Source organism: Macaca fascicularis, chromosome 9 (genome assembly GCF_037993035.2).
Source record: "Macaca fascicularis isolate 582-1 chromosome 9, T2T-MFA8v1.1".
Classification (NCBI taxonomy): domain Eukaryota; kingdom Metazoa; phylum Chordata; class Mammalia; order Primates; family Cercopithecidae; genus Macaca; species Macaca fascicularis.
In genome coordinates this window covers 66,942,729-66,969,567 of record NC_088383.1, presented here as the reverse complement: position 1 = coordinate 66,969,567, position 26,839 = coordinate 66,942,729, and the positions used below count along the sequence as shown (strand labels likewise).

Here is a 26,839-nt window from a genome sequence, read left to right as displayed (position 1 = left end):
CCACGAGTGGAGATCATCGAAGTAGCCGAGGAGATTCATGTGAAGGTGGTTGTTGAGGGACCAGATGTCACCCAGGTAGAAGGCGTGGCTGAGGATCCAGAGGTTACTAAGTGAAGATGTAGGCGGAGATCCCAGAGGTCTCACAGAACAAAAAGGTGAATGATGTTCCAGAGGAAAGGCAGCTATAAAAGATGGATGAGGTCCTGGAGGACAGAAACATGCAGAAGATGGATAAGGTCCACGAGGACCAAGAGCTGCAGGAGGTGGATGAGGTCCTGGAGGACAGACAATTTGCAGGTGAATTAGGTCCCAGAAGACCTATGGCTGCAGGAGGTGGATGAGGTCCCAGAGGACCAACAGCTGCAGGATGTGGATGAGATCCTGGAGGACCTACGGCTGCAGGAGGTGGATGAGGTCCCAGGGGACCTGCAGGTGCAGAAGGTGGATAAGGTCCCAGAGGACCACCAGCTGCAGGAGGTGGATGAGGTCCCAGAAGACCTACAGCCACAGGAGGTGAATGAGATCCCAGAGGAGCAACAGCTGCAGGAGGTGGATGAGGTCCAAGAGGACCACCAGCTGCAGGAGGTGGATGAGGTCCCAGAGGACCAACAGCTGCAGGAGGTGGATGAGGTCCCAGAGGACTGACAGCTGCAGGTAGATGAGGTCTGGGAGGACTGACAGCTGCAGGAGGTGGATAAGGTCCTGGAGGACTGACAGCTGCAGGTGGATGATGTCCAGGAGGACTGACAGGTGCAGGTGGATGATGTCCAGGAGGACTGACAGCTGCAGGAGGTGAATGAGGTCCCGGAGGACTGACAACCGCAGGTGGATGATGTCTGGGAGGACTGACAGCTGCAGGAGGCGGATGATGTCCGGGAGGATGGACAGCTGCAGGAGGTGGATGAGGTTCCAAAGGACTGACAGCTGCAGGTAGATGATGTCCAGGAGGACTGACAGCTGCAGGAGGTGGATGAGGTCCTGGAGGACTGACAGCTGCAGGAGGTGGATGAGGTCCCAGAGGACTGACAGCTGCAGGTAGATGAGGTCTGGGAGGACTGACAGCTGCAGGAGGTGGATGAGGTCCTGGAGGACTGACAGCTGCAGGTGGACGATGTCCAGGAGGACTGACAGGTGCAGGTGGGTGATGTCCGGGAGGACTGACAGCTGCAGGAGGTGAATGAGGTCCCGGAGGACTGACAACCGCAGGTGGATGATGTCTGGGAGGACTGACAGCTGCAGGAGGCGGATGATGTCCGGGAGGACGGACAGCTGCAGGAGGTGGATGAGGTTCCAAAGGACTGACAGCTGCAGGTAGATGATGTCCAGGAGGACTGACAGCTGCAGGAGGTGGATGAGGTCCCGGAGGACTGACAGCTGCAGGTGGATGAGGTCCCAGAGGACTGACAGCTGCAGGAGGTGGATGAGGTCCCGGAGGACTGACAGCTGCAGGAGGTGGATGAGGTCCCGGAGGACTGACAGCTGCAGGAGGTGGATGAGGTCCCGGAGGACTGACAGCTGCAGGTGGATGAGGTCCTGGAGCACTGACAGCTGCAGGTGGATGAGGTCCTGGAGGACTGACAGCTGCAGGAGCTGGAAGAGGCCCCGAAGAACAATTGAGTGGAGGAGGTGGTTGAGTTTTCAGGGGACTGTCTAGTGTAGGAGGTGGTTGAGTTCCCAGAGGACACTCCAGTGGAGGAGTTTGTTGAGGTCCCAGAAAACCTCCAGATGGAGGGAGTGGTTGACTTCCCAGATGACACCCAGGTGGAGGAGGCGGCTGGCAGCCCATCAGTGATCCTGAAGGGCCAGCCATGGGATCAGGCAAGTAGGGCCATTCTGAGAAAGGATGAGGCTTCCCTGCAGCCTCATTTACCTGCAAGTCAGGAGGAGAAAATGTTTTGAAATATATGAATATGATGGACAAAAACACCAAAACCAACACAAGTTGCAGGTGATAGTCCCTTGTACCTTTCCCTCCTCCAGGTTTCAAAATGGCAGCATCAATGCCCGCTCCCCCCCCCAAAAAAAAACTCCTTCAACTGAGTCCTGCTGACAGCAGGGGAGTGAAGAAAAGTCATGGGGACAAACTGTTATCCCTACATGTCACTCTGTCTGCAAATGTAGGCAGGCTGGGGGCCTGTCCCTGGGAAGACAAAGTCATAACCCAGTAACAAAGAAGCATGTTTCTGACACAGGGGTGTCTATGTCTATCCTCATTCCTCCCTCACCACCATCACCAGAGCATGTTCCTTGCATCAGATAAACAGACAGAAAGGGAAGTATGAAAAGCCCATTGTCCACACATGAGTCGCGGCTACTCTTAAGAGAATGGCCTCCAGGCTTTTCATGTGCTGTCTCTGAGTCTCAGAAATCTGCAAGGTCAGTGTGACCACCCTGCTGCAAATCTAAGAAAATAGAGGCTCCCAGAGGAAGGAGAAATTTCACCCAGCATCACACAGCTGGCAAGAAGCAGAGTGGAAGTCCATTCCAGCTCTGCCTGCAAGACCCTCTCGTCCCCCTTCTGCTTCCCTTCTTGACAAAGGGTCTTCCGCACTTTGGAGGTGCCATCCATGGGCACAAAGAGCTCTGGGGAGATGGGGATTCCTGAAGAGCTGCAGGGGAACTGGGAGAGGGTTTTCTGATAGAATAATCCTACATACAGATGCCAGTTTGGCACGGCTATCATATTTCTTTAACTTCTAGGTAATACCAAATTTTAAGTGCACTATGACATAAAGGATAATTTTGTCCATGGAAAAATGAGGTGGGAATTCTCAACAACAGAAGCAGTTTAAAAATGTGTTTGATTTCAAGTGTGTAAGTCCCATGATGTGTGATCAGAGGATTCAGCAGCTGTCGGAGACACAGAAGCCACATGAGAACCAGCTTGGCTGAGCATCAATTAAGGTCTTCATTGGGAATTGTGCCTGTAGGCAATGAGTGAGGTTCACTCTCCACCACCTCACAGCCGGGGCACATTTTCTATTAAAATTTGGAACCTCTGACACTTAGAATATTAGATCAAGGGCAACACTGGGTGAGGGTGGGGCCGTTTTTGCCCAACACAGTTAAGAACAGACGGGACTGTGATGAACTATGGAATTTTTTTTTTTTTTTTTTTTTTTTTGAGACGGAGTCTCGCTTTGTTGCCCAGGCTGGAGTGCAGTGGCGGGATCTCAGCTCACTGCAAGCTCCGCCTCCCGGGTTTACGCCATTCTCTTGCCTCAGCCTCCCGAGTAGCTGGGACTACAGGCGCCCACCACCTCGCCCGGCTAGTTTTTTGTATTTTTAGTAGAGACGGGGTTTCACCATATTAGCCAGGATGGTCTCGATCTCCTGACCTCGTGATCCGCCCGTCTCGGCCTCCCAAAGTGCTGGGATTACAGGCTTGAGCCACCGGGCCCGGCCTGAACTATGGAATTGACTTTGCCAAAGAACATTCAAAATTGCACAAAGCACATATTAATGCTGGATCGATGAGTTTTCACTTCTGGGATTACGGCGGATATTCTGAAGGTTAATTACCTACCTTATAGCAGAAAAGAAAATCACAGCAACAAAAAGAAACCCCGCATATTTTGGGAAGGGGACTCCACACCATCGTGAGTAAAAGGGATCGGCAGGGTCTACTGGGCCATAAGACCGACCCCAGTGGAGCTCGACGGCATCCTGTCGTTATTTCTGGAAACAGAACAGTGACAGCCCTGCAGCTCTCCGCCCTTAAGCCTTTATGGCTTCTGGAGGTGCCACCAAAGATGACCAACTGGAAATAGAGAAGCCTGAAAGCTCCTGGGGAAGATTTTGCTTTCAAAAAATCCACAGAGCAGAGGACAGGCCAGGAGAGGGCGCTGTAGGAAAAGACAAAAGTGTCCTGAACTAGAGGGAAAACGACCTCAGCATTTACCTTTGTCTTTGTGTTTTCAGGTGGGACAGAGCGGCTGTTCCTCATGGAACCGAATGAGGTCCTGAATCTGCTAAGGGCCAGAGAAGGGAACGGGACTTAATCGGGCTTCCATACTCTGTGCCGAATGAGAAACCCTCCACACCCTCTGCTGCCACCTCACTCTCTTTGCCGCCCTCTGGGCCTCATCCTTGAGGAAGACACCACAGAGCCCTCATCCAGGGGTTTTCTTAATTCTCCACTGACTGTGGCCAGGCCGGGCTCTAAGCAGCTGGAAGTGAGCGCTACATCAAAAGTTCACTGCGCATGTCAGAGGAAGTCACCCATCATGTGAGCACAGACTCAAAATTAAAATAGGAACAGCCGTGGATGGGAAGAATATCAATGAACCCTGGACAGAAACAGCACTCTCTCCTTTTCTTCAAGCCATAAGGGTGTTCAAAATTAATCTAACCTCCGTATCTGACCAGGTATTATCAATATTTATGAACAGAAATGGACATAAAGAGACTAACAGTCATGAGGAAAGGTAAAAGCTATAGAAATTAACTGGAAAGTTTTAGGATTACACTTCAAATGCTAGAGAAGTAAGATGACATAGAAATTTAATTTACTAATGAAGTTTTATAGTTCACAATAAACTATTTAAACAAACAAAAAGAATGAAGGAAGCTCCAAAAAGTGTAAATAAGTGTAAATAAATGCTTCTTTAAGAAAAGAAGAAATATTGATCCATGAAGACATAGCCAGAAAATTTCTGCTCCCATCAACACTTATAACTCCCATTCTAAAATGTTATTGGTGTTACTTTTCTCAAATAAAAAAAAAATAAGGCCGTCCCACTGACTCAAGGTTGGAAGAGGACCTGGTCCATTTGCCTTCTAGGCTCATCCCCTCAGTTAAAAGTAACCAAGACGTCAGGGTGGAACAATGTCCACAGTCAGTGGAGGGGCCTGAGCTCCACCATCCACAGGGGACCAGCCACGAGTCATTCAGCTGTGGCACCTGAGAAAAACAGGGTCCTGCCACCCAGCGGGATTACTATTCTCTTTAGTAAGTGCTTGGAACTGTTTCCAGGAAACATAACAATTACCCAGCCCAAGCCCTCACCCCCGAAAGGAGAAGCAGGGTGTGTGGATTGTGCAGCAGAAGTTAAGCGGCTGCCTTCACAGTGAGCTCCTCCCTCTCCAGCAAGGGTTCTCTAGCCCCAGCCGTCCCTGGGCTGCCTCCTGACTCATGTGTCTCTCTGGCACTCCCTGCTTTTCCATCATTTCCTGTCTTGAAGACGGAGAAAGAGGTGACTTGTAGAAGAATGAAAACACCATTTTCTTTACTAGACAGTCAAAGCTTCATCTTAAAACAAAAACATCCTTAAAATTTGTCCATCACAGTTACCTACCTGTGCTGCTTGCAGGCAGCCTTCCTCTCTGCCATCTCCCTCTGCAAGGCTTGGGCACAGAGCTGTGGGGAGAAAAATACATGCATGTCCTGACTTGGCCCAAAAGCAAGGAGGGGAAAAAAAAAACAAAACTTACCCAGTTGTTGAGGACCTTTCTTGTAGCAGAAGGGGTGATCTGGAAAAGCCAACACCTGAGAAAGTGTGTGTTGAGAGAGTCTAGGGGCTGTGGCATCATCTTCGTGAGCGCTTAAGGATCCTGCAACTGCGGGGAGGAAGGCTCCTTACCTCGCATCTGTAGGAGTTCTCTACCCACCGCCGCAGCTCTTGTCTGTCTTGAATCGTTTTCCTATGGTTTAGAATCACTTTCATCAGACAAAGCATCATCTTCAGTATGATTTTAAATAATCTGCCATGTTCCTGATGTCCTCACAACTGACCCCTTACACAATCTATCTGTAGAAAATGTATTTCACATGGTTATAAAAGTACAGTGTGATCAAAACTGTTGCTGTAATGCTTCCTCCTCTTTTACTTAATGCCTGCTGGGTTGTGAGTTGACAATTTCCTTACCCATTTTCAGTATGTCCCTAATTCATCCTTCATTGGGCATCTTTTGTCATGAAGCTCCATTCTCCTGGAATTAATATCCTTGCCATATTTCACAGGGAAGACACAGCTGAACTTATAAACAGGCACAGTCCTTTTGAAGGATGCGTTGATCCTACAACAACACGCTTTCCTAAGGATGATGACAACTCACACCACCCCTAGAACGGCTGGTATGAACCGAGTATCCACACAGTCTGGCCGGCATTGCAGTCAGGAGATACTTAGCTACTTCACATGTTTTGATCACTGATAAATCTTAAGGTACTTTGTGTTCTCTTGTGTGAATTCTCTCTCTAGGTATCTCTTCTGACCATTTGTTTCCATTTCTGTGTTAACTGGGTCTAAACATTGTACAAAGATTTAAAACAAAACACCCCAGCGGGGCTTTCCCAAGAGGCTGGTGTGGGTTTCTGAACTCACTCGCAGATGGGTATTTTTTCTAGAGCTAATTTCCTGGTTTCTTCCACCTCTGACAGCCGCCTCTCCCTTTCTGCTCACTCACGTTCTTTCATTCTCAGTTTCCTTAGTTGAGAAGGGAGAGAGATGCACGCACATGATCCACTGGCCTGTGTGGGATTCCTTCTTCCCTTCCGGCATCTGAAGGCCGTGATTCAAAGGTCCCCTGACAACCTTCCCATAAATGAACCAAGTGATTGTCACAACTGGAGGGAGAATTAACATCTTCCATGGAGGGACAAAGAAAAAGCACACTCTGGCCTGCTGGTAAGTCACCTGTTGTTTCCAGCTCATCTTCATCGCTCTGTATTCCTACTCTTTAGTAAATATGAACTATTAAAAGCTTCTATGAGATGCGCTATGTGTGCTTCTAGGGTCAGTCTTGTGCCTGGCGTAGCGAAAGCTCATTTTAGTTCAGTGTGGAAAACCAGACCTCACCAACTCATCACAACTGGACGGAGCAGGGGATCGCTCCTCGTCTGACTCCTCCCATAGGGAGACCTGATTCTCCATCAGAAGCTGATGCCAGAACCCAGACAATCAGCCTCAGAGAGATCCTTCCAGGACATGCTGTCATTATGTCAACGCACGTCATTCCAGGACGTGCGGTTCACTGCTGCACGTGTCCATGATTCAGGACTGGAACTCTTCTCATGGACTTTAAAGATCCTGGTTGAGAGAAAAGGCCAATCTGAGTGCTGGGTGCATCTACTGAATTGGAAGTGATCGAATGGCTCTTTAGTCAGGGTGTCCTGAAAATAGGTGACAACTGCAAACCATCCTCTGGTGTCGAGTGACTTTAACAAGGTTTGGTTCACAGAGAGTGAGGGCAGAAAAAGGAAATGGCTGAAAAGGTAGATTTGCTGTGTTGCCCTCACACTACTTGATTCATGGTCTGTTTCTAAAAATCTCACTTGATACTTGATTTCATATAAAGGAGTGTAAAATGCCAAGAACTCTAGGAAACGGGGGCAAAAACATTTCAAAGAGAAAGTTCATGCACCTGTTTCTGAGCACCCAGGGCACCCTTCAGCACATGCTATCTGGAGAGGCCTGAAGCAAGGATGTGTTGTAAGGTGCAGAGGATGCAATGGGAGCAGGATCCCGTCCCCACCCTAAAGGGGCTCACAGTTTAATGCAAATGAGAAGCCAGTGAGGACATCACTACTCCTGCTGTGCACTTGGGAACTGGAAACACAATACCTGAGTCTGGAGGGAAGCTAAGGAAGCATTCTATTCCGGAGTAGACATGAGTGCATGTGAAGCTTCTGATCTCCCATGAGAACAACGGGGACGTGGAGCAGAATCTAAAACCCATGACTGAAAGCATCAAATTGCTAACATGGCAGTAAAGAGACATGAGGCCAAGATGGAGAAGAAGGAAACCCAGGACGAAGGTCAACCTCACATTTGGGGCTCATTTCTCTGAGTTTCATCACTGAATTCCAGAAGGGACTAACTGAGATGCAAAGAAGCAGAGCAGCTTTTGCACCATGTGGAGGATTGGATGGAAAACAAGCAGACTGAGGCTCTGTCAGTGAAGGGGATCCCTACTGAAGTCCACTGGTTCTGGATGGGACCCAGAAGAGTCTCAAACCAGGAATAGAGGTGGACAGGAAATACCCTGACCTTTGCAGGGACTGAACCTGCACTGATAACCTCAATTGCTGCCGGTATAGAGGCTGTGTCAGTGTGCTAGGACCCCTGGCCACCCCCAGAAATAGACGGCCCATCTTTTCTGCAGCAAGATAACATGCTAGTAGGCCTCAATTCATTGCTAAATATTTTTTAACCAGTGACTGACATTCAGCAAAAAAGACTAGTCATGTGGCAGGAAAAATGCAATGTCATATGACCAAAAGCCAAAAGGCTGTGAAAATGAATCCAGAGGTGACGCAAGCATTGAATTTAACAATGCCAGTACCTGGACCTCCTCCTCCCCCTAAAACATTATAATCAAGATTGTAGGAAGGGAAAGGAAATATGCAGATTAATCAAGCAGGAAGGACAAACTCAATTTTGCACCCAATGAATTTGCCACAAATATTGTGGAAATATTCTCAAGGCCATTGCAGTTGTCTACTTTGGTTGCCACATGGTTCATACAACAGTATTTGTGTCGGTGAACATCTTACTCTTCCTCGGCCTTTCTTTGCCCAGAGATTTCACAATGACTGTTGACCTTCTTCATCATCTTTTGGATATCAGCTACCACTTTAGCTTCCGTAGATCTCCATGACATAGAGAAACCTTTTAGGCCCATTTTAATTCCTGGAAATGATAAAATCCTTTTATTGTGTGCATACAAGTGGACCTGAGCTCTTGGTTAGCGTGTAGAGAGGAGAAGGGGAGAAACCTGAGGGCCGGAAGCTGTTCTTTCCCTTAACAGGGCAAACTCATTTCCACACTATGGGGACTCTGACAGATAGCATACCTTCCTGGCTGCGGCTGTTGGACCTCCAGGCTTTCCCCTGTCAATCCGTGGATCTGTTATTTATATTTCATGACTTTAAGACAGACTTGAGAAAAGACATCCAGGAAACAATAATTGAACACGGATGTGTGAATATACTTCACACAACTGAACTGTACATTTCAACAAGGTTAAGATGACAATTATCATGTAATACATATTTTACCACAGGTTAAATCACAGTTTGAAAAGATCAGTTCTCTTAGTTCTAGAATTTGTAACTTTTCACCCCCTGCTCCTTCCTGATCTTCTGCGGAGCATCTTTTTTCTGTCCCTGCTCTACTCAGAGTCCACTTTCCCGTCCCTGACACCAGCTTCACTGAGGCTGGTTGGAACCTAACGCAAAACATTCTCAGTAATGCCTCAATTCCCACAAAGAATTCCATATAGACGGCGTATGAGTTGAATCTTCTAAGACATGAAATATTTGTTCTCTTCTTGGCTAATATGCAATGCAAATCCTGTTGCAGATGTGCATCATATACCTCTGAAATTCCTGATGTATTCAATGAAATAACATCTTTAAAGTTCTTTATAGAATGTTTTTTCTGATTTCTTCATATAGGATAGAAAAAAAAGAACATGTACTAGGAGTTCGATAGAAGCAAAGAGTGATCTACAAAGATGAAAGAGCAGCAACCGCGTGTGCCCCACAGCTACTGCTAGATTTTATGGGGAAAGCAGCTGGCCCAGTTTGGAGCTAGGAGAAATGTCAAACACATGAAGAAATGAGAAGCAAAGAAACACCGTGAGGCATGAACGTTTCATGGCACCCACGATGTCCCTGCTTGTGAGATAATGAGACAGAGGAGTAGATAACCAGGAGAAAGATGAGAAGGTGCAAAGTGGTTCAAGTCAAACAGCTCAACTGAACTTTTCTTAATGGAATATTTAAAAAGTGGGACATTATAAAACTTCCCCCAGTTCATATCAAAAATTCTCTCTTCAGGACTAAGTTGGGTAGAGACTGTTCAATGTGCCTAGTTATCTTCATAACTCATATATTTTCTGTTTTCTACATATCTTGAAGGGCAGTGCCAAATGATGTGTAATTATCTGGATTGTAAAAATAAAACATACTTCCTCTTGCCTTGAGGATAAAAAAGCATTGTGGTATTAGCACTTTTTTCTTGGATCATTGTTCAGAAGATGCTTAAGCTCCTAGACACCCACGCTTTTACTGTCATGAACAGCAAGAGAAAACGTAGAGCTCGATTTACTCAATGGACAAAAATGCTCAAAAGCCAAATTATGGCACAATTTAGCAGCCACATTCTTACCCAGTACAGACTTTTGACATACTGATCCCTCTCCAGTGGCAACCGGGAACATGGACTTTGAATGATGCCATTTGAAATGACCACTCATTACCCTGCCCAGACACACTTTTCATTGATTCTTCAGAGGGCAGTTCCAAGAGATTCTCTGGGGCTTTCTCTGCATCATGAGAGGCAGTGCAGTTCTGCCCTTCACCTTCCTGCAGTTTGTCGCCTCTTCCTCATGATCTCAGAGGAACTTTGTCTCAGGCCAACTGTTTGTTCCTTGGGCTCTTTCATTTCCCCTAAAAATCATTTGCAGCCCTGCCTACATCTCCATCTCCCTTTTCTCCGAGAAGAGGGTGCTCTTTAAGCATCAATCATCTGGCCCTTCTTGCCGTCTCATTTTTTGGCTGGCTCCATGTTTATGCCTGTTAATGAGGTTCCATGTATTCCTTCTCCTGTTAAGCTGTCAGTTGTTAGTACTCTGCTGCAGTGAACCGTTAGAGAGGAGAGTGGAAGCTTTCCTTTCACCCACACAGTAGAACTATAAAGCAGAAAAGTTTAGAAAGAATTTCCTATTTAAGTTCTGAAACTTTATACTCCAGCTTTTGATAAAGAGCAGAGGGGTTAAAAAAAGTATTTTTGACCAAAAGCTCTGTTTGACATTCTATTAAACAAGCACAAACCTATTTAATTTTTTAATTAAATAGGTTTAATTAAAATTTTTTTAAATCTGCCATAATTTAAATGGCAGATTTTTCATAATTCTTATGCTGATAAATCATTTTCCTGATTTTTTGGATAAAACCCAATATTCGTAATGAAGTCCAGAACCACAAATTGTTTTAAATAATTTCTTATTTATGATTACAAGCCCACCTCTAGGGGAAGTTAGTGTACTCACACCGAGGCTAGTTTTCCAGAAGAAAATGGCAAGTGTAGAAATTCCCAGGGACACAACAGTAATAATAAGCATCCAAGGAATTCCAAAAAAGTCAGGCCCGGGAAGAAAATGCCCAGGCAGAAAATTGATGGCATGGAATAATAATAGTTGACATCATGAGAAGGCTCAATGACATTTATAATATTTCAGTTACAAAGAATCATCCTTAGAAACCCTCAACCTCCTCCAAGAGTTAACCACACCCCTCAGATACCCCCAGGCAATTCCACTGCTTCAGGAAAGATTGGAAGTTTCCAGTCTCATATTCCTTGCATGGCTGGTAGGTATTTAGGCATGCAAATGTGGAGTGCCTTTTTTCTTGGTCTGAAGCAGGGATGTCCAATCTTTTGGCTTCCCTGGGCTATATTAAAAGAAGGAGGATTGTCTTGTGCCACACATAAAATACATTTAGCAATTGCTGATGAGCTAAAAACAAAAATCACAAAAAAAATCTCAGAATGTTTTAAGAAAGCTTACTAATTTGTGTTGGGCTGCATTGAAAGCTCATGAATGGATTGAATGCACTCTGTTACCCATGGGTTGGACAAGCTAGGTATAAAGTACCTTTTCTTTAAAGTCATTTACTTATTTTTAAAACTGAAATATAACGTTGAATGTATTTATCATGTATCACATGATAAAAGAATCTCTCTGGATCCCACTTCTCTTTTGAATTACATGAATCTTTGCAATTTAAAGAACATAAGTAAAAAAAAATACAATTAAGAGATGACTTCATTCAGAAATAAGTTGCAAATTTTAGTGCTTAAAAATAACCAAGGTGGAGGGTGGGTACGGTGGCTCATGCCTGTAATCTAAGCATTTGGGGAGGCTGAGGTGGGTGGATCACCTGAGATCAACAGTTTGTGACCAGCCTGGCCAACATGGAGAAAACCCATCTCTATTAAAACATTCAAAAATTATCTGGGTATGGTGGCAGGTGCCTGTAATCTCAGCTAATTGGGAAGCTGAGGCAGAAGAATCGCCTGAACCCAGGAAGCACAGGTTGCAGTGAGCCAAGACCATACCACTGCACTCCAGCCTGGGCAACAAGGGGAAACTCCATCTCAAAACAATAAATAAATAAATAAATATTTTGAAATTTGTGTTACATTATTTGTAATATATCAAAAAATGTGTTCACACTGTATGATGGAAGAATGAGAAAAATATAAGAAAAAAGTCTTAAAGTTATAGATGAAAATACGACATGAAGACATGCTTATATCTACACAAAACTGAGAGTGGACAGCTGCTATAATAATTATACCTAAGTTATATTCCAACAAAAATAATCACAGATGGTTGTTTAGCCCAAGTTTCTAAAAACATTAACTTTTGAAAATCAGTGTTCACTTCGCTGCTGACACAGTGCACGTCATGTCAGATTTTCAAAGCTAAAAAGAATTTGCATAACAAAGTCTTTTTGGAATTATGATTAAAACCGTGAGAATTGAATTTAGTTAAAAACACAACACAGGCCGGGCGCGGTGGCTCATGCCTGTAATCCTAGCACTTTGGGAGGCTGAGGCGGGCAGATCACCAGGTCAAGTGATCGAGACCATCCTGGCCAACATGGTGAAATCCCGTCTCTACTAAAAATACAAAAATTAGCTGGGCATGATGGTGTGTGCCTGTATTCCCAGCTACTAGGGAGGCTGAGGCAGGAGAATCACTTGAACCTGGGAGGCGGAAGTTGCAGTGAGCGGAGATCGCACCACTACACTCCAGCCTGGCGGCGACAGAGCAAAACTCCGTCCAAAAAAAGAAAAAAGAAACACCAAATAACCAATCACAAAAGTTCACCTTCATATTTTAGAGCATTGCACCTAAAGCAATCAGTAGCAACCTTGGAAATCTACATGGAAAGCAATATAAACGTTCTGGAATGTATGGCTACCACCACAAAAGGCACACATACTATTTCACAAGCACTAGAGAGTGGGGGAGAAAATAAATTCAAAATGTAATTCAGACCAATCCACACACCAAGACTCAGTTTTGTGCAAATAAAACCTCTCTGGAAAGCAGCCTTTGACTTCTGTAGCACTTTTGTCTCCAGCTTCACAGCGGAGGTGAGTACAGCCTGGGCTCCTGGGAGGGATGCACTGTCCCTGAGGAGCCCCCGTCCGAATTGGAGTAGGAGCTCTGCGCACAGTGGTTAAAGATGTGGATCAAATGCACAAGAAGGATAAAGGCCATCTTGTCATTGACCAGGAATTCATCCCCTCTTGGGCACTCTTGTCACACCTGACAACTATCTGGTTGCAGGTTATCAGTAGTGGGCTCCTACCTAGATTAGGTCCAATGGGGCCAGTAAGAGCTTAGGTTCTGACAGTCCATGGCCATGAGCAAGGGTGAAAGTAGAAAATGCAATGAGGAAAATGTATCCAGGCCTTCAAAGGTGAGGTAGCGAAAGAGAGTTTAACTGATCTAAGGAAATGCAGCCAGGTAAATGGGAAAAAATCCAACCAAGATTCTCAACACATTTTCTCCTTCATAGCCTCAAAAGAAACAATAGATTCTTTGATTGGAGGCATTCATGTGGGGTGATTCTGCCTCGATGCAGTGGTTGCTACCCATCACTAGACTTCCAAATCCCTCGCTAAGAATCTGGTGCATGCCAGTCAGAACAAGTATTCTCGTCTCCGTAAAGCGCCCTCTCCTGAGTGTAGTGGAGAGGTTTTATAATGCCAGGGTGAAAACTTTCAAAGTAGAAACCTGTCATTTCTTTATATTTGGACAATCATAAGCACTTTAAGACCCTTTCTGGTTTGGGTAAATCAAAGGTCTGCACAAGACACATTTTACAAAACAAAGGACAATACAGTCCTCATTCACATCCTGGTCTTGTCACTCCTAGTGACTCCTGCATTGCAAACATCCCAGCAGGGTGCAGCCCTTTATTCTCTCATCTGGGGGGCTTCTTGGGCTCCCATACTCTGATTGGACACAGACTCCCTGGAGGCAGCTCCCAAGAGCAGAAGACACGGATGACTCAGAAGTTCCTAAAAAGTCATCAAACCAGATGACATAAAACTCAGATTACATTTCACTTTTGTTTTGTTTTGTTTGAGACAAAGGTCTCACTGTCACCCAGGCTGGAGTGCAGTAGGGCGGTCTTGGCCCACTGCAATCTCCACCTCCTGGGCCCAAGCGATCCTCCCATCTCAGCCTCTCCACTAGCTGGGACTACAGGCAGCGCCACCAGGTCCGCCGAATATTTTTTTTTTTTTTTAATTTCTGGTAGAGACGGAGTTTCTCTATGATGCCCAGGTTGGTTCCAGACTCCCAGACTCAAGTGATCTGCCCCTCTCGGCCCCCCTCAAAATGTTGGGATTACATGGGTGAGCTGTGTAATTTCACGTCTTGTGACACAGTCCAATGAAAAGGAAGAAATCCCGCGGGACCAGCGTCTACTCACATGGCTGGATTGGTGGTTGGGAAACCCCAGCAGGAGAAGCCAAAAGAGCAGTCACCTCACTCTCAGGGCGCCCTGAGGCGGCCAGGACAGAGGTGGGGCGGCTTAGGGTTGCGGGAGGGAAGGGGAAAGGGATGGGGCGGGATCGAAGTTGGGGAGTGGAGGGGAGGGGAGCGGAGGGAAGGGAAGGAGGAGGAAGAGAAAGGTGTCTGGGAAAGAATCCGGTTCAAACTAAATCCTCAAGCGTTGGTGGGAGGCTCAGCTACAGGTCAGGGGGAAAGTCGATCAGCGGAGCAGCAGGAGGCGCGGGGCAGAAGAGCAGGAGGCTCAGGAGCAGCTGGAGGGAGACCAGGGCTCTGGTTTCCGCCATCCCTTCTCCTGTGGGGCTTTATATTCCCTCTCCACCAATCCCCTGCCTTGGTACGTGGTGCCTCACAGTGGACATTTCAGGTGTCGGCGTGTTCTTCCAACGCCCCCTTCCCCACCTGAGCCCCACAACCGGCATCCCAAGGACAGGTCCTCTCTGGAACCTCTGCAGACCTTCTGATTTCTGGTCTTCCCCAACCCAGCTTCCTGTCCCTGCTTCTGGGCCGCTCCTTCCTTCTTGAGCTCTCAGAGTTCCTCATGGTCAATCCTGGCTGCAAAAGATGATAAATGAATGATGGCAGGAAGGCAGGAAGAACCTCATAGACAAGCAGCGTGGGAGGCTCCACAGCCCCCTCTCAGCAATGCATGTACTAAGCAAGAAAAACCAGTAGGATGTAGAAGGTCCCAATAGTAAGCCATTTCCATCACATCCAGGTAGCCATCCATCCATCATCCTTGTATGTTGGGAATAAGTGTTGGAGATACATTCACTTTAAGCACACATGGTACATTTACAAAATTTAACCCTACTTATTTTGTTGATCAAGCAAATCTCAACCTATTTCAGAGAAATCAAATCACATAGCATGTTTCTGATCGTACAACCGGGCTAGAAGTCAATGATAAAAAGCTAACCACAAATTCTCACATGCTTGGAAATTCAAAGTGCCCTTATAAGTAAGATACGAATATAAGAAATAATCCAAAATGAAACAAGACTGCCTTTGCCTTCAATGATAAGATGATAATATGGCAATAAAATGTCTCCATCTGGCCTGGGAATTCTACTTTGTGGCACAAGGTTGTGTGGTCTTAAATCATCCCTAATCCACCTAGACATTTTAACATCTGAAATGGGGTAATGATGTCACTTATCTATGCCATCTTACTGCCTGTGAGCGTGGACTTTAAATTTTGAACCCTAATGAGGGGAAGAAAACCAAGCTGACTCTCATGATTGACCTCCCGGGGATGTCAATCAGCTTCATCAGCTTCTGTCATCAGCTTCTCTCCTGGGGGATTTGGCCATAATACCCAGAGGGCTTGGCAGCACCAGGAGTGATGGGTGGGGAGTGTCAAGCAGGTGGGCAGGACCCAGGGGCCTGGTGACCAGGAGAGACACCCCAACTGGCCATCAGCTTTCCTGGCCTTGTCCTCAAATGTCCCAAAGGCCTTCTTCTGCCTGATCACACAGAGTGCGACCAAACTCACTCAGTCCTCTGGCAGCCTAAAACCACTGCTCTAAATTCCCTTCACCATTTATGATGACATGAAGTTATTGTAAACAGGAAATATTCTAACACTGTTGTAAATGGAAAGCCAATGCCTTTACCATAAATAAAAAGAAACCCTAAGAAACAGGCAAAACAAAACAAAAACAGGGACAACAAAACAATGGAATTAAATTCTATTTGTGTGCTGTCATCTGCATAAAGAGCCCCGGATTTGAGTTGTCTCGGTTGTAAAAGGAAAGACCAAGTAAGGGAAGTTGAAGTCAGATTAGCCCAAAAGTGAAGGGGAGCCCCGTAATGCCCATGAAGTGTTGCGGGGTCACCTTGATTATAGCCCAAGCAGAGAGAGGGAAGGGAAGGGAAGGAGAAGCGAACGGTTTGGGCCCTCCGACAAGAAGTCACTCATGTAGCCCAGGAAACACCTCCTCAAAGCCAGAGTCAAACTCCCTTGTAGGTGGGCCCGTTTTGGTCCCTTGGAGGCTTGACCAGGAGCCCTTGGCAGGATGAGGCACCTTGGTTGTGAGACCAGCTTTGCTGGTGACCAGCTGTGCAACCCTGGGCTGGATTCCTTCTGTACAACTGGAGAGCTAATGGCTGTGTGCAAAGACTGTCAGAAGACAGCAGGAAGTGGTTGAGCAGCTGTGTACCTGAGCATTGTAACCTCCCAGGGGCATCTTTCTTCCCAGAACTGGCACCCTTGGAGGTTCTTGGCCACTAAAGGCAGTGATGATGAAAACCACAGCCCCTCTTGTCACCACTGTGCTAAGCACAGCACTTCGCAGGTGTCATCTCCTGAGATCCTGAAGTACCATCACTGTCCCCTTGCACAGATGGGGATCTAGGTTCAGAGTGGTTGGGGGGGGGGGGGGGGGCGTGTATCCAGGCAGAGAAACAGATCTGGGGGAACTTGATTCTTGGAGGGAACATTAAGAGAAGGGGAAACTGGGGCTGGAGACTCCCCAGGAAAATGGAGCCACAGAGATGCTTTGCCCAGGACCCAGCATTGCCCTGGTCAGCCCTGCTCAGATGAGGCCCAACCAGATGGCTGTGTTCCCAGCCCAGTGCCTCCACCTGTGAGTGAGCGTCAGTCATTGCGGTGATGATGGCGATATAGAATGTTCCTCATAGCATTATTGTGAGGCAGAGAGCACCAGCCCACTCAGGCACAGGGCATGGTCCTGGGGGCGCATCTGTCTTTCTCTCTTGACCTCTAGATCTACTAAGCACCATGCAACACCCCACTCTAAGCATACCCAGACAGGGTCCCCGGCCCAACCTTGTGCCCCTGTTCCCAGAGTCACCCAACCCTGGTCTCTCTCTGGCATCTCAGGGTCCAGGCACAGCCCTTCTGTAGGCCCTGGAAGGGGCACATACCCAGCCCTGGGTTTGAAACCTGGAAAATACCTTCTTCCAAGAGAGCTCAGAAGGGCCAGGTCATGCCTGGGTCTGTTCTCTCCACTGGCCCCAGGAGTGCCCTCCGGAGTGCCACCTCTGGTTGTACTGTGGGCTGGGGTCTGGGAGTGTGTGCATGTTTGGGTGTGTAAATCTGCATGTAAGCGTCTGTGCGTCTGAGTGCCTGTGTCTGTGATTATGTCTCTGTGTCGCTGTCTCTGGATGGCTCTGTGTTTTTCACTATCTTTGTGTGCATTTGGGTGTCCTTTCTTCCTGAACGAGTGTGTGTTGGCTGTGCAAATCTATGTTTGTGTTTCTGATTGTGTAATGTGTGTGTCTCTGGCATGTGTGCCCCCTGTGGGAGTGCCGGTGTATGTCTGGCTTCTGTATCTTTGTATATGTGTTGAGGTGTGTGCATGTGAATTTGCTTCTCCTTTGGGTGTCCCTGATTGTGTATTTGTGTGTTTATGTTTCTTGTAGTGTCTGTGTTCTATGCCTGATTCTCTGCCTGTAGGTCTGTGCCAGTTTGTGTGTGTCTGCATGTGTGGGTGTGCACGTGAGTGTCCATTGTGTGTAGAGTCAGCCCTGTGGGGCTGTGTCTCATGGTTCTGTGTGTGTATCTGTGTCCTCCTGGTGTGTGTGTGTGTACCTGTCCGTGAGCCATACACCTGAGTGCCCAGGTGAAGCTGGGGCGGTTCTGTGCCTCTGTGCTTGTGGTATCTGTTTATTTCCCTGTGAGTTCCTGGGTTTGTGCACCTCGGAAGTTGGCAGTCACAGAGAGGCCTCTGCAATGCTGACCTCCAGAGGTGGGTGAGAAGTGGACAGTATGTGCTTCTCTCATCCCCAGGCTGGGCCTTTTCTGCCCCCTGCTTTTCTGAGCCTCTGGTGGCCCCCTGGTGGTCCCCCTTAGGTCCCAAGGAGGGATGGCATGAAAGAGTCAGGTCACAGGACTGTGACCAGGGGTGTGAGAAGGACTCTGGGTGCCCGGAAAGGGTTATGTTGAAAGAAGGAAGATTGTCTGTGGTGGGTGGATTCTGGGTTGGAGGGAACCTGGGCCTTGGGAGGGTGAATGAGTGGGGTCCTCTAGGAAGGGCTCAGGGACAGAGCTCCTGGGTCCTGGGAAGTTCTGATGTGTAGGTGCCTACAGGGGATAGCTAGGGGCAGGGCTCCTAGGCCCCGGGCAGGGCTAGAAGAGTGCTGGGTGCCCAGAGGCTGGGGCCCTCACTCACACATGCCAGGTTTAGGTTGGGGCACATGTGCACATGGGCATTATTGGGGGACACGAAGGACCATTGGGTGGGGGAGGCAGAGGTGATCTGGCAGGCAAGTATAGTCCTCAAGCCAAGGCTGACCACCCTGGACATCTGGCTGCCCCGGCCTTCCGGGGACCTCGCTCCAGGGCACAGGCAGGTGCCTAGAGCCACATGGGGCGCACCTCCTGGACCCCTGTGTCCCGGCCATTGAAGGGTGCTTAGGGCTACCCTGAGAAGCTGGTGCCAGGAGGGAGAATCTGGTCCCAAGATATTTCAGGTTGTGGATTAGGGAGAATTACAGGGGGAGGGCATTTAACACAGGTTCATTCCCAGAATAAATGCTCCACACAGGGTATTGTCGAAATTAGTATTTTATTACCTGCAACTCCAATCTGAGTACTCACCTGGGAAATTCTAAAGACACAGAGAGGACTTGAAGGAAGCAGAGTAACTGAATGCAATTTAAAAGAACAAAAACAGGCCGAGTGCGGTGGTTCACTCCTGAAATCCCAGCATTTTGGAAGGCCGAGGCGGGTGGATCACCTGAGGCCAGGAGTTCAAGACCAGCCGGGCCAACATGGTGAAACTCTATTTCTACTAAAAATACAACAATTAGCTGGGCTTGGTGATGGGCACCTGTAGTCCCAGCTACTCAGGAGGCTGAGATGGGAGAAGGGCTTGAACCCGGGAGGCGGAGGTTGCAGTGAGCCAAGATTGTGCCACTGCACTCTAGGCTGGGTAACAAGAATGAAACTCTGTCTCAAAAAAAAAAAAAAGAAAAGAAAAGAAAAGAAAAAGAAAAAGAAAAACATTGGAAATGTGGCACACTCCTGATACTTTTCCAAATCAACCCTCTCAATGTCCCATCATCACCCCGCCCTAGTAGGGAGACTGAAGTGGCCAGGGATTTGCCCAAGGTGCACAGTGGGTTCCAAGTTCACTGCTGATTACATCTGACCAAGCTCCTTTTCCGAAGTTCACCTTGTTTAATCTTTCCAGTGACGGTTTTCAGCAGCTCCAGGATAAACTCCACCTGGTTAAGTATAAGGGAAATCCACAGTGACTTAGTCCTGTTGTCATATCCTACCAATTCCCCACCCTCCTCCTCTGCCCCTCTACAGTCTCCCACACAGGCTGACACCATATGGTGGCCTTAATGGAAGCCACCGAGTGTGTCAGGTTCTCCCCTTGGCCCCTTGAAGGTGGATGTAGCCATGTGATGTGACTCAGGAGCTGTGAGTGGAAGTGAAGCGTGTCACCTCAAAACAGAAGAGTTGGGAACCATTGAGACTGGCCACCCTCTCCTCCATCTCTTAGAGCAGTTGACAGGTTCCTCATGGAGGCTGCTCCTTTATCCTGTTGGTGGATGAGGGGATGTGAAGCACAAGGCCCAGCAGAGCCATCTTGGACGTGCAGCATGAGCAGGATAAGAACCTTCAGTGTTGTAAATTTCCATTGTCTGGGGCTGTTTGTTACTTACAGTGATATCTAGCCCATCGCAGCAGGCATGAACCATCTATTTCATGCTCTGTAAAGCAGACTAGCCTATCCTCCAAACATGACTGGTTGTCAGACACACGTAGGTTTCAGTTTCAGCTCTTCCTCTTATTGACTGCAACCTCGGGCATTTGACTTTGAGTCTCTGAGCCTCAGTTTTGTTTTTGTAAAATGGTTTGCTGTGCTATCTCAGGTTGAGGAGAGGATTTAATGAAATGAAAATGCATGTAAAGCATTGAGCCCAGGGCCTGGCATACACAGTGAGTACTCAATCAATGTTAGCCATGTAGCTTCATAATGTGTATTGACTGTCGGTACTCAGACAATGTAGCAAAGTATTACAAAGAAGGAAGTGCTAACTTTTTGTCGTATGTATCTCTTTGCACTTTATTGTCAAACAGACAGGATAATGCCATGTATACTTTTTCATAGTATTTTTTTCTCTTAGTATGTGTTGAGATATATGTTAAATATAAAAGAACTAAGTCATTATTTTAAATTGTAGGATTATATTCAATTTTATGAAAAGTTTATTTCTCTATTGTTTGACTTTTTGTAGGTTGCACAAGGCATTGAATTAAAATAAACATATCAGAATGCATTGCATTTATTTATTATTTTTTTTTTTTGAGACGGAGTCTCACGCTGTTGCCCAGGCTGGAGTGCAGTGGCGCAATCTCGGCTCACTGCAAGCTCCGCCTCCCGGGTTCCCGCCATTCTCCTGCCTCAGCCTCCTGAGTAGCTGGGACTACAGGCGCCCGCCACCGCGCCCGGCCAATTTTTTGTATTTTTAGTAGAGACGGGGTTTCACTGTGGTCTCGATCTCCTGACCTTGTGATCCGCCCGCCTCGGCCTCCCAGCATTGCATTTATAAAGATAAATACCATTCTATTAATTTTTGTTTGTTATATGTATGTATATATATTTTGAGTTGCAAAACAAAACGTATTTCTTCCTATGAATCATGTTAGAAAAAGTTTGGAAGCTGCTGATTTGGATGTCTTTTTTAATTTTTACAGAATTATAAATAACCTTTTTAAAAATATCCTTGGGCACTTGACTGATTTTTGTCTTTAGGTTAATATGCCAGCAATGATTCCTTTTGGGTTTCTGACACAAGATAGCGATTTCCATCCAAATAAATCAACTATGCCATCCCATCCCTAAACCAAATTCCTTCTTCTGCAGAAGAAAAAGCCAGTTCTGTGACTGCCTAAGCTTCCTCCTGCACGGCCACCCTATGAGACATGGGGCAGGAGCACTGGGAGCTGTTCAGGGGCACCAGACCCCTTCCATCTGCCCTCACTCACCTTCCTTGGGGACTTGCATGAGACTGTCACTGACTTTACATGCTGCTGCAACTCCTTGGTCAGCTGGTCCTTGTCACGGGACAGAAACTGTGGTGTCAGGACAATAAACACCTTCACTACCTGCAGAACAAGGGCAGAGGCTTACAGTGAGTGTCAACCTCACTGTAAGAGGGGTCGTGAGAATTCTGCCTACCACAGTTACATTATAATTAAAAACTTCTATTCTTCAAATGACACTATAAGGAAGTAAAAGGGCAAGCTACAGAATGGGATGTAATATTTACAATACACATAATTGATAAGGGAGCTGTTTCTACAATACACATTTAATTTACTTATTTAGAGAGGATGTCTGCCTCTGTCACTCATGCTGGACTGCAGTCGTGCAATCATAGCTCATTGCGGCTTTCACCTCCTAGGCTCAAGTGATCCTCCAACCTCAGCCTCCCAAGTAGCTGGGACTACAGGCACATGACACCATGCTCAGCTAATTTTTATGTTTTTTGTAGAGACTTGGGTCCCACTATTTTTCCCAGGCTGGTCTCGGACTCCTGGATTCAAATAATCCTCTCGCCTCAGCCTCCCAAAATGCTGGGATTACAGGTATGAGCCACTGCGTCTGGCAAAGAATATATATTTTAAATCTTACACATTAATAAGAAAAAGATAACAATAGAAAGAGAGACAAATGAAATACATATTTTCTCAGAAAAAAACCTCAAAATATCAACAAAGGTATGAACACATGTGTATTTTTTTTCTTTTTTTTTTTTATTTTTCTGAGACGGAGTCTTGCTCTGTGGCCCAGGCTGGAAAGTGCACTGGCGTGATCTCGACCCACTGCAACCTCCACCTCCTGGGTTCAAGCGATTCTCTTGCCTCAGCCTCCCGAGTAGCTGAGATTACAGGTGTGTGCCACCACACCCAGCTAATTCTTGTACTTTTAGTAGAGACAGGTTTTCACTATGTTGGCCAGGCTGGTCTTGAACTCCTGACCTCAGATGATCCACCCACCTTGGCCTCCCAAAGTGTTGGGATTACAGGCGTGAGCCACTGCACCCGGCCATGTGTATTTTTAACTGTGGAAAAATTGGGTGTCCAGTGCTTGGTCTTCCCTGCTCTGAGAGGCCCAGGTGACTCTGCCACAGCCTGTGTTACTCTGTGACCTGCAGGTACTGGGGGATCCACAGGGAAGACACTGGGACATCCTAGAAGCTGGGAAATCAAAAGAAGAGTGAAGAATGCAACCACACATGGATGGATGGTCTTTTCCATAATACAGTGCCTGCCTCTCAGGCTTCAATTCCAAAGAGAATTATTTACAAGTGAATTTCTGTCTCCCGGGTTGATCATTGTTCCTAACCATCACTTGTTGCCCCTCAAAGGAATTGTCTACATTCCCTATCTCCTCCTTACCCTGTGAAAAAGGGTATGTCAGCTTCTGTAGCTCATTGGGAGGTTGGGAAATCACTGACTCTCCCCTGCCCCAGACATTAATACATCTGTATGCCTTTTCTTCTATTAAAAATAAGTGAAAACTCAGTAAGACACATTTTACCCCACTGTATGAGCAAACCTTTAAAAATCTGACAATTTCAAGCCTTTCCAGTGAATCATAGTGTTACTGGTGGACAATCCCTAGGGGACTGCAGCAACCTCAATTCTTGCCTCCTCAGCAGAAATAATTTGACCAAGGGCATAATAAGGCAGAATGAGAGACCGAGGCAAGTTTTAGAGCAGAAGTGAAAGTTTTTTAAAAACCTAGGCCAGGCTCGGTGGCATATACCTATAATCCTAGCACTTTGGGAGGCTGAGGAGAGCAGATCACATGAGGTCAGGAGATTGAGACCAGTCTGGCCAACATGGTGAAACCCCGTCTCAACTAAAAATAAAAAATAAAAATAAAAATAAATTTTAAAAAATTAGCTGGGTGTGGTGACGGGTGCCTGTAATACCAGCTACTCTTGAGGCTGAAGCAGGAGAATCACTTGAACACGGGAGGCAGAGTTTTCAGTGAGCTGAGATCGCGCCGCTGCACTCCAGCCTGGGTGACAGCGCAAGACTTTCTCTCAAAACAACAACAACAGCAACAAACTTCAGACCGGGAACAAGAGGAAGTAAAGTACACTTGGAAGAGGGCCAGGGGCGACTTGAGAGATCAAGTGCACTGTTTGACCTTTGGCTTGGGGTTTTATCTGTTATCCTATATCTGTTGACACAGTTCCAGGGTTTTACATCCCTTCTCCCCTGATTCTTCCCTAGGGGTGGGCTGTCCACATGTGCAGTGGTCTGCTAGCAGTTGGGCGGTGAGCATGCAGTGTGTTTACTGGAGTTGTGAGCATGCTCACTTGAGGCATTCTTCCCCTACCAGGTGAATGTCCCCAGAAGTTAAACTCCACCGTTTTGCCTCTTAATGTGCATGCTTGAGCCCACTCTCCCAACTCCTGAGATCTTATCGGGAAGCTGCTGATCACCAGTTTCAAGTTTTTTCTATTAGGAGACTGCCTTTCCCTGGTGCAGACTGTGACCCATTATTAGAGACAGTTTAACAATCACCTGATGGTTGGTGACATTACTGGTGGGAGGGTGGGGGTTGAGCCCTCTCCTGTCCTGCTCATGCCTAACTAGACAATAGGAACTCACATACTTTTGACATGAGTTTAAATTAGTGCAACATCTTTGGATAACAAATTGTGATGATCTATAAAGTTGGAAATGTACACCCTCTACTGTCCAAGAGTTTCATCCCTGGGTATGTAATTGACAGAAATGCATGCATGGCTGGTTATAGTGGCTCATGGCTGTAATCTCAGAACTTTAGGAGTCTGAGGCGAGAGGATTGCTTGATCCCAGGAGTTCGAAACCAGCCTGGGCAACATGGCAAAATCTCACCTCTACAAAAAGATACAAAAATCAGTCAGACATAGTGGTGCGTGCCTGTAGTCTCAGCTACTCAAGAGGCTGAGCGGGGAGGAGCAATTGAACCTAGAAGTCCTAGGCTGCAAGGAGCTGTGACTGTGCCACTGCACCCCTGCCTGGGTGACACAGTAAGACCCTGTCTCAAAAACAAAAACAAGAAAAAGAAGAAGAAATGCATGCACATAGATGTCCAAGCCAGAAAAACAAACAAACTTGGAGACAATGGGAAATAATTTAAATGTCCATCAACAGTAGAATGTTGTAAATAAAATATACAATAATGTGTAGGTAAATTATAGAATATTTTGGCCGGGCGCAGTGGCTCAAGCCTGTAATCCCAGCACTTTGGGAGGCCGAGACAGGCGGATCATGAGGTCAGGAGATCGAGACCATCCTGGCTAACACGGTGAAACCCTGTCTCTACTAAAAAATACAAAAAACTAGCCGGGCAAAGTGGCGGGTGCCTGTAGTCCCAGCTACTCAGGAGGCTGAGGCAGGAGAATGGCGTGAACCCGAGAGGAGGAGCTTGCAGTGAGCTGAGATCTGGCCACCACACTCCAGCCTGGGTGACAGAGCAAGACTCCGTCTCAAAAAAAAAAAAAAGAATATTTTGAAAGTAATTACATGGTTCTATTTCCTAAATTTGGTAGATCCTATAACACAGGTGTTTGTTTCACTCTTCCTTCAAGAAGTCTTTCCAACTCCTCTATCCTTTCCCTTGACCAGAAGTCAGAGGTGGACAAGCGCTTAAAGATCAGGAACTCACCCCTCGGCTTCACAACCAAGGGGATGAGGTAAGGAGACACGTGTCAGGGCTTCCCTTGACACCCTCCTCTTTGTCTGCATAGGATGCCCTCCTCTTTTCCTTCTCAGTATCCATCTGTCAACATCCTCTTCATCTTCTAAGGCCCTTCCTCTGGATCCTTAGAGATCACCCTGGTCCATCTATCTGTTGAGAAAACTGAAGTTCAGAGAGCTTGAAGGATGAGCTTAAGGCATGCAGTCACTGAGAGGCAGCCTTGGCTCTCTGGAATCTGTGCTCTCTTTATCAGCAACATCCAGAGCTAATTTATGTCTGTAGCCATAACACACTTGAAGACAGTTACTTATAAACAGGAGGTGCTCAGTAAATGCCACCCCCTCCCTCTGGGTCTTTACTGAGTTTAAACAAGAGCTTTATAAAACTATGGCTACTTTGATGCTGCTAACATAGAAAATGACCGGCAGATGGCAGAATTTAGCTTTCCCAGCTCTCAACTTTGCAATTGCCAGTTTAAGGCGAGAAAAGTTGGTTTTTCTTTTCCATTCTCCAAACTCTGCTTGTTGTCAGTGCCTGCCAAATGCCCGCTGCTCCCATTGGAAGCCTCATCCTACCACCCACCTTGCTGAAAAAGCATCTTGAGCATCTGCAGAAGCTCGGGTTTAAGACCCGGTGGCAGGAGCGGGTACATGGACACCCAATGGGAATATGAACACTTTTTTTTTTTTTGAGATGGAGTCTCAATCTGTCACCTAGGCTGGAGTAGAGTGGCGCAATCTCAGCTCACTGCAACCTCTGCCTCGTGAGTTCAAGAGATTCTTCTGCCTCAGCTCCCTGCGTAGCTGAGATTACAAGCGCCAGCCACCATGCCTGGCTAATTTTTTGTATTTTTAGTAGAGATGAGGTTTCACCATGTTGGCCAGGCTGGTCTCGAGCTCCCGACCTCAGGTGATCCGCCCACCTTGGCCTCCCAAAGTGCTGGGATTACAGGCGTGAGCGACCGTGCCCGGCATGAAAGCTTTTCCTCTCCATAGAGCCCAGTGAAATGCGGATTCCCACCACAGCCCTGGGATACCATGGGCTGCAAATGCATCTTAGGGCTCTGCTTTTTAGCTGGGGAAACACCTTGCCTGGGGAAACAGGCAAGGTGATGAGCTCAAATTCACAACAAGTTCAGATTTTCTGACTTGCAACCCTGTGCACTTTCCTGTGTTAGTTTTCTAAGGTGAAATCTACCCTGAAGGCATGTTCCAACTATATGTGTGGAAAGGAGGTCAGAAAATTTTTTAAAAACCAAACTGCTACATGGTAAGTAATAAAGGAACAGCAGAGAAAAGAGTGTTGGGGCTCAGAGGAGCAGACTACACCATTTTCAGGGCTGGGGTGGGTGAGAAATTACGGAGTCAGAAAAGAACTGTTGAAAACAGGGGAGCTCTCACCCTTAAAAACAGTCAAGATATGCACAAGAAAAGGAGCAATGCTGGAAATTCTAGATCAGGATGGCAAATGTATGGCTTGGGGCTGCTACTCTCTTTCACCTTCCCCTGTTGCCCGGCCTCCATGCCCATGACAGACATCAGTAATCAATCATGGGATTCTTTCCCCTTGAGCTCAGGGCCTGACCAGAATCAACTGTGCACAGTGCGCCAGGC

General features: G+C 46.8%; 1 protein-coding gene across 1 annotated transcript; it reads right to left on the bottom strand.

Moving 5' to 3' along the window:
• Nucleotides 1–8,070: 8,070 nt before the first annotated feature.
• Nucleotides 8,071–25,878, bottom strand: LOC102120068 (nuclear pore complex-interacting protein family member A2-like). The gene is made up of 5 exons (XM_065520025.1): nucleotides 25,809–25,878; nucleotides 21,461–21,648; nucleotides 19,660–19,734; nucleotides 18,247–18,353; nucleotides 8,071–8,683 (listed from the first exon to the last, which is right to left on the bottom strand). The coding sequence occupies exons 1-5, from the start codon at nucleotides 25,876–25,878 to the stop codon at nucleotides 8,494–8,496; spliced, it is 630 nt and encodes a 209-aa protein (XP_065376097.1). The 3' UTR covers nucleotides 8,071–8,493.
• Between the last annotated feature and the right edge of the window lie 961 nt (nucleotides 25,879–26,839).

Coding starts and splice junctions, on each gene's coding strand:
- LOC102120068 (XM_065520025.1), bottom strand. CDS start 25,878: ATGTACCCGCTCCTGCCACCGGGTCTTAAACCCGAGCTTCTGCAGATG. Junction 18,354..19,659: donor AACTTCGGAAAAGGAGCTTG/GTCAGATGTAAT, acceptor TTGGGACCTAAG/GGGGACCACCAGGGGGCCAC. Junction 8,684..18,246: donor CTTCTCACCCACCTCTGGAG/GTCAGCATTGCA, acceptor ACGCTAACCAAG/AGCTCAGGTCCACTTGTATG.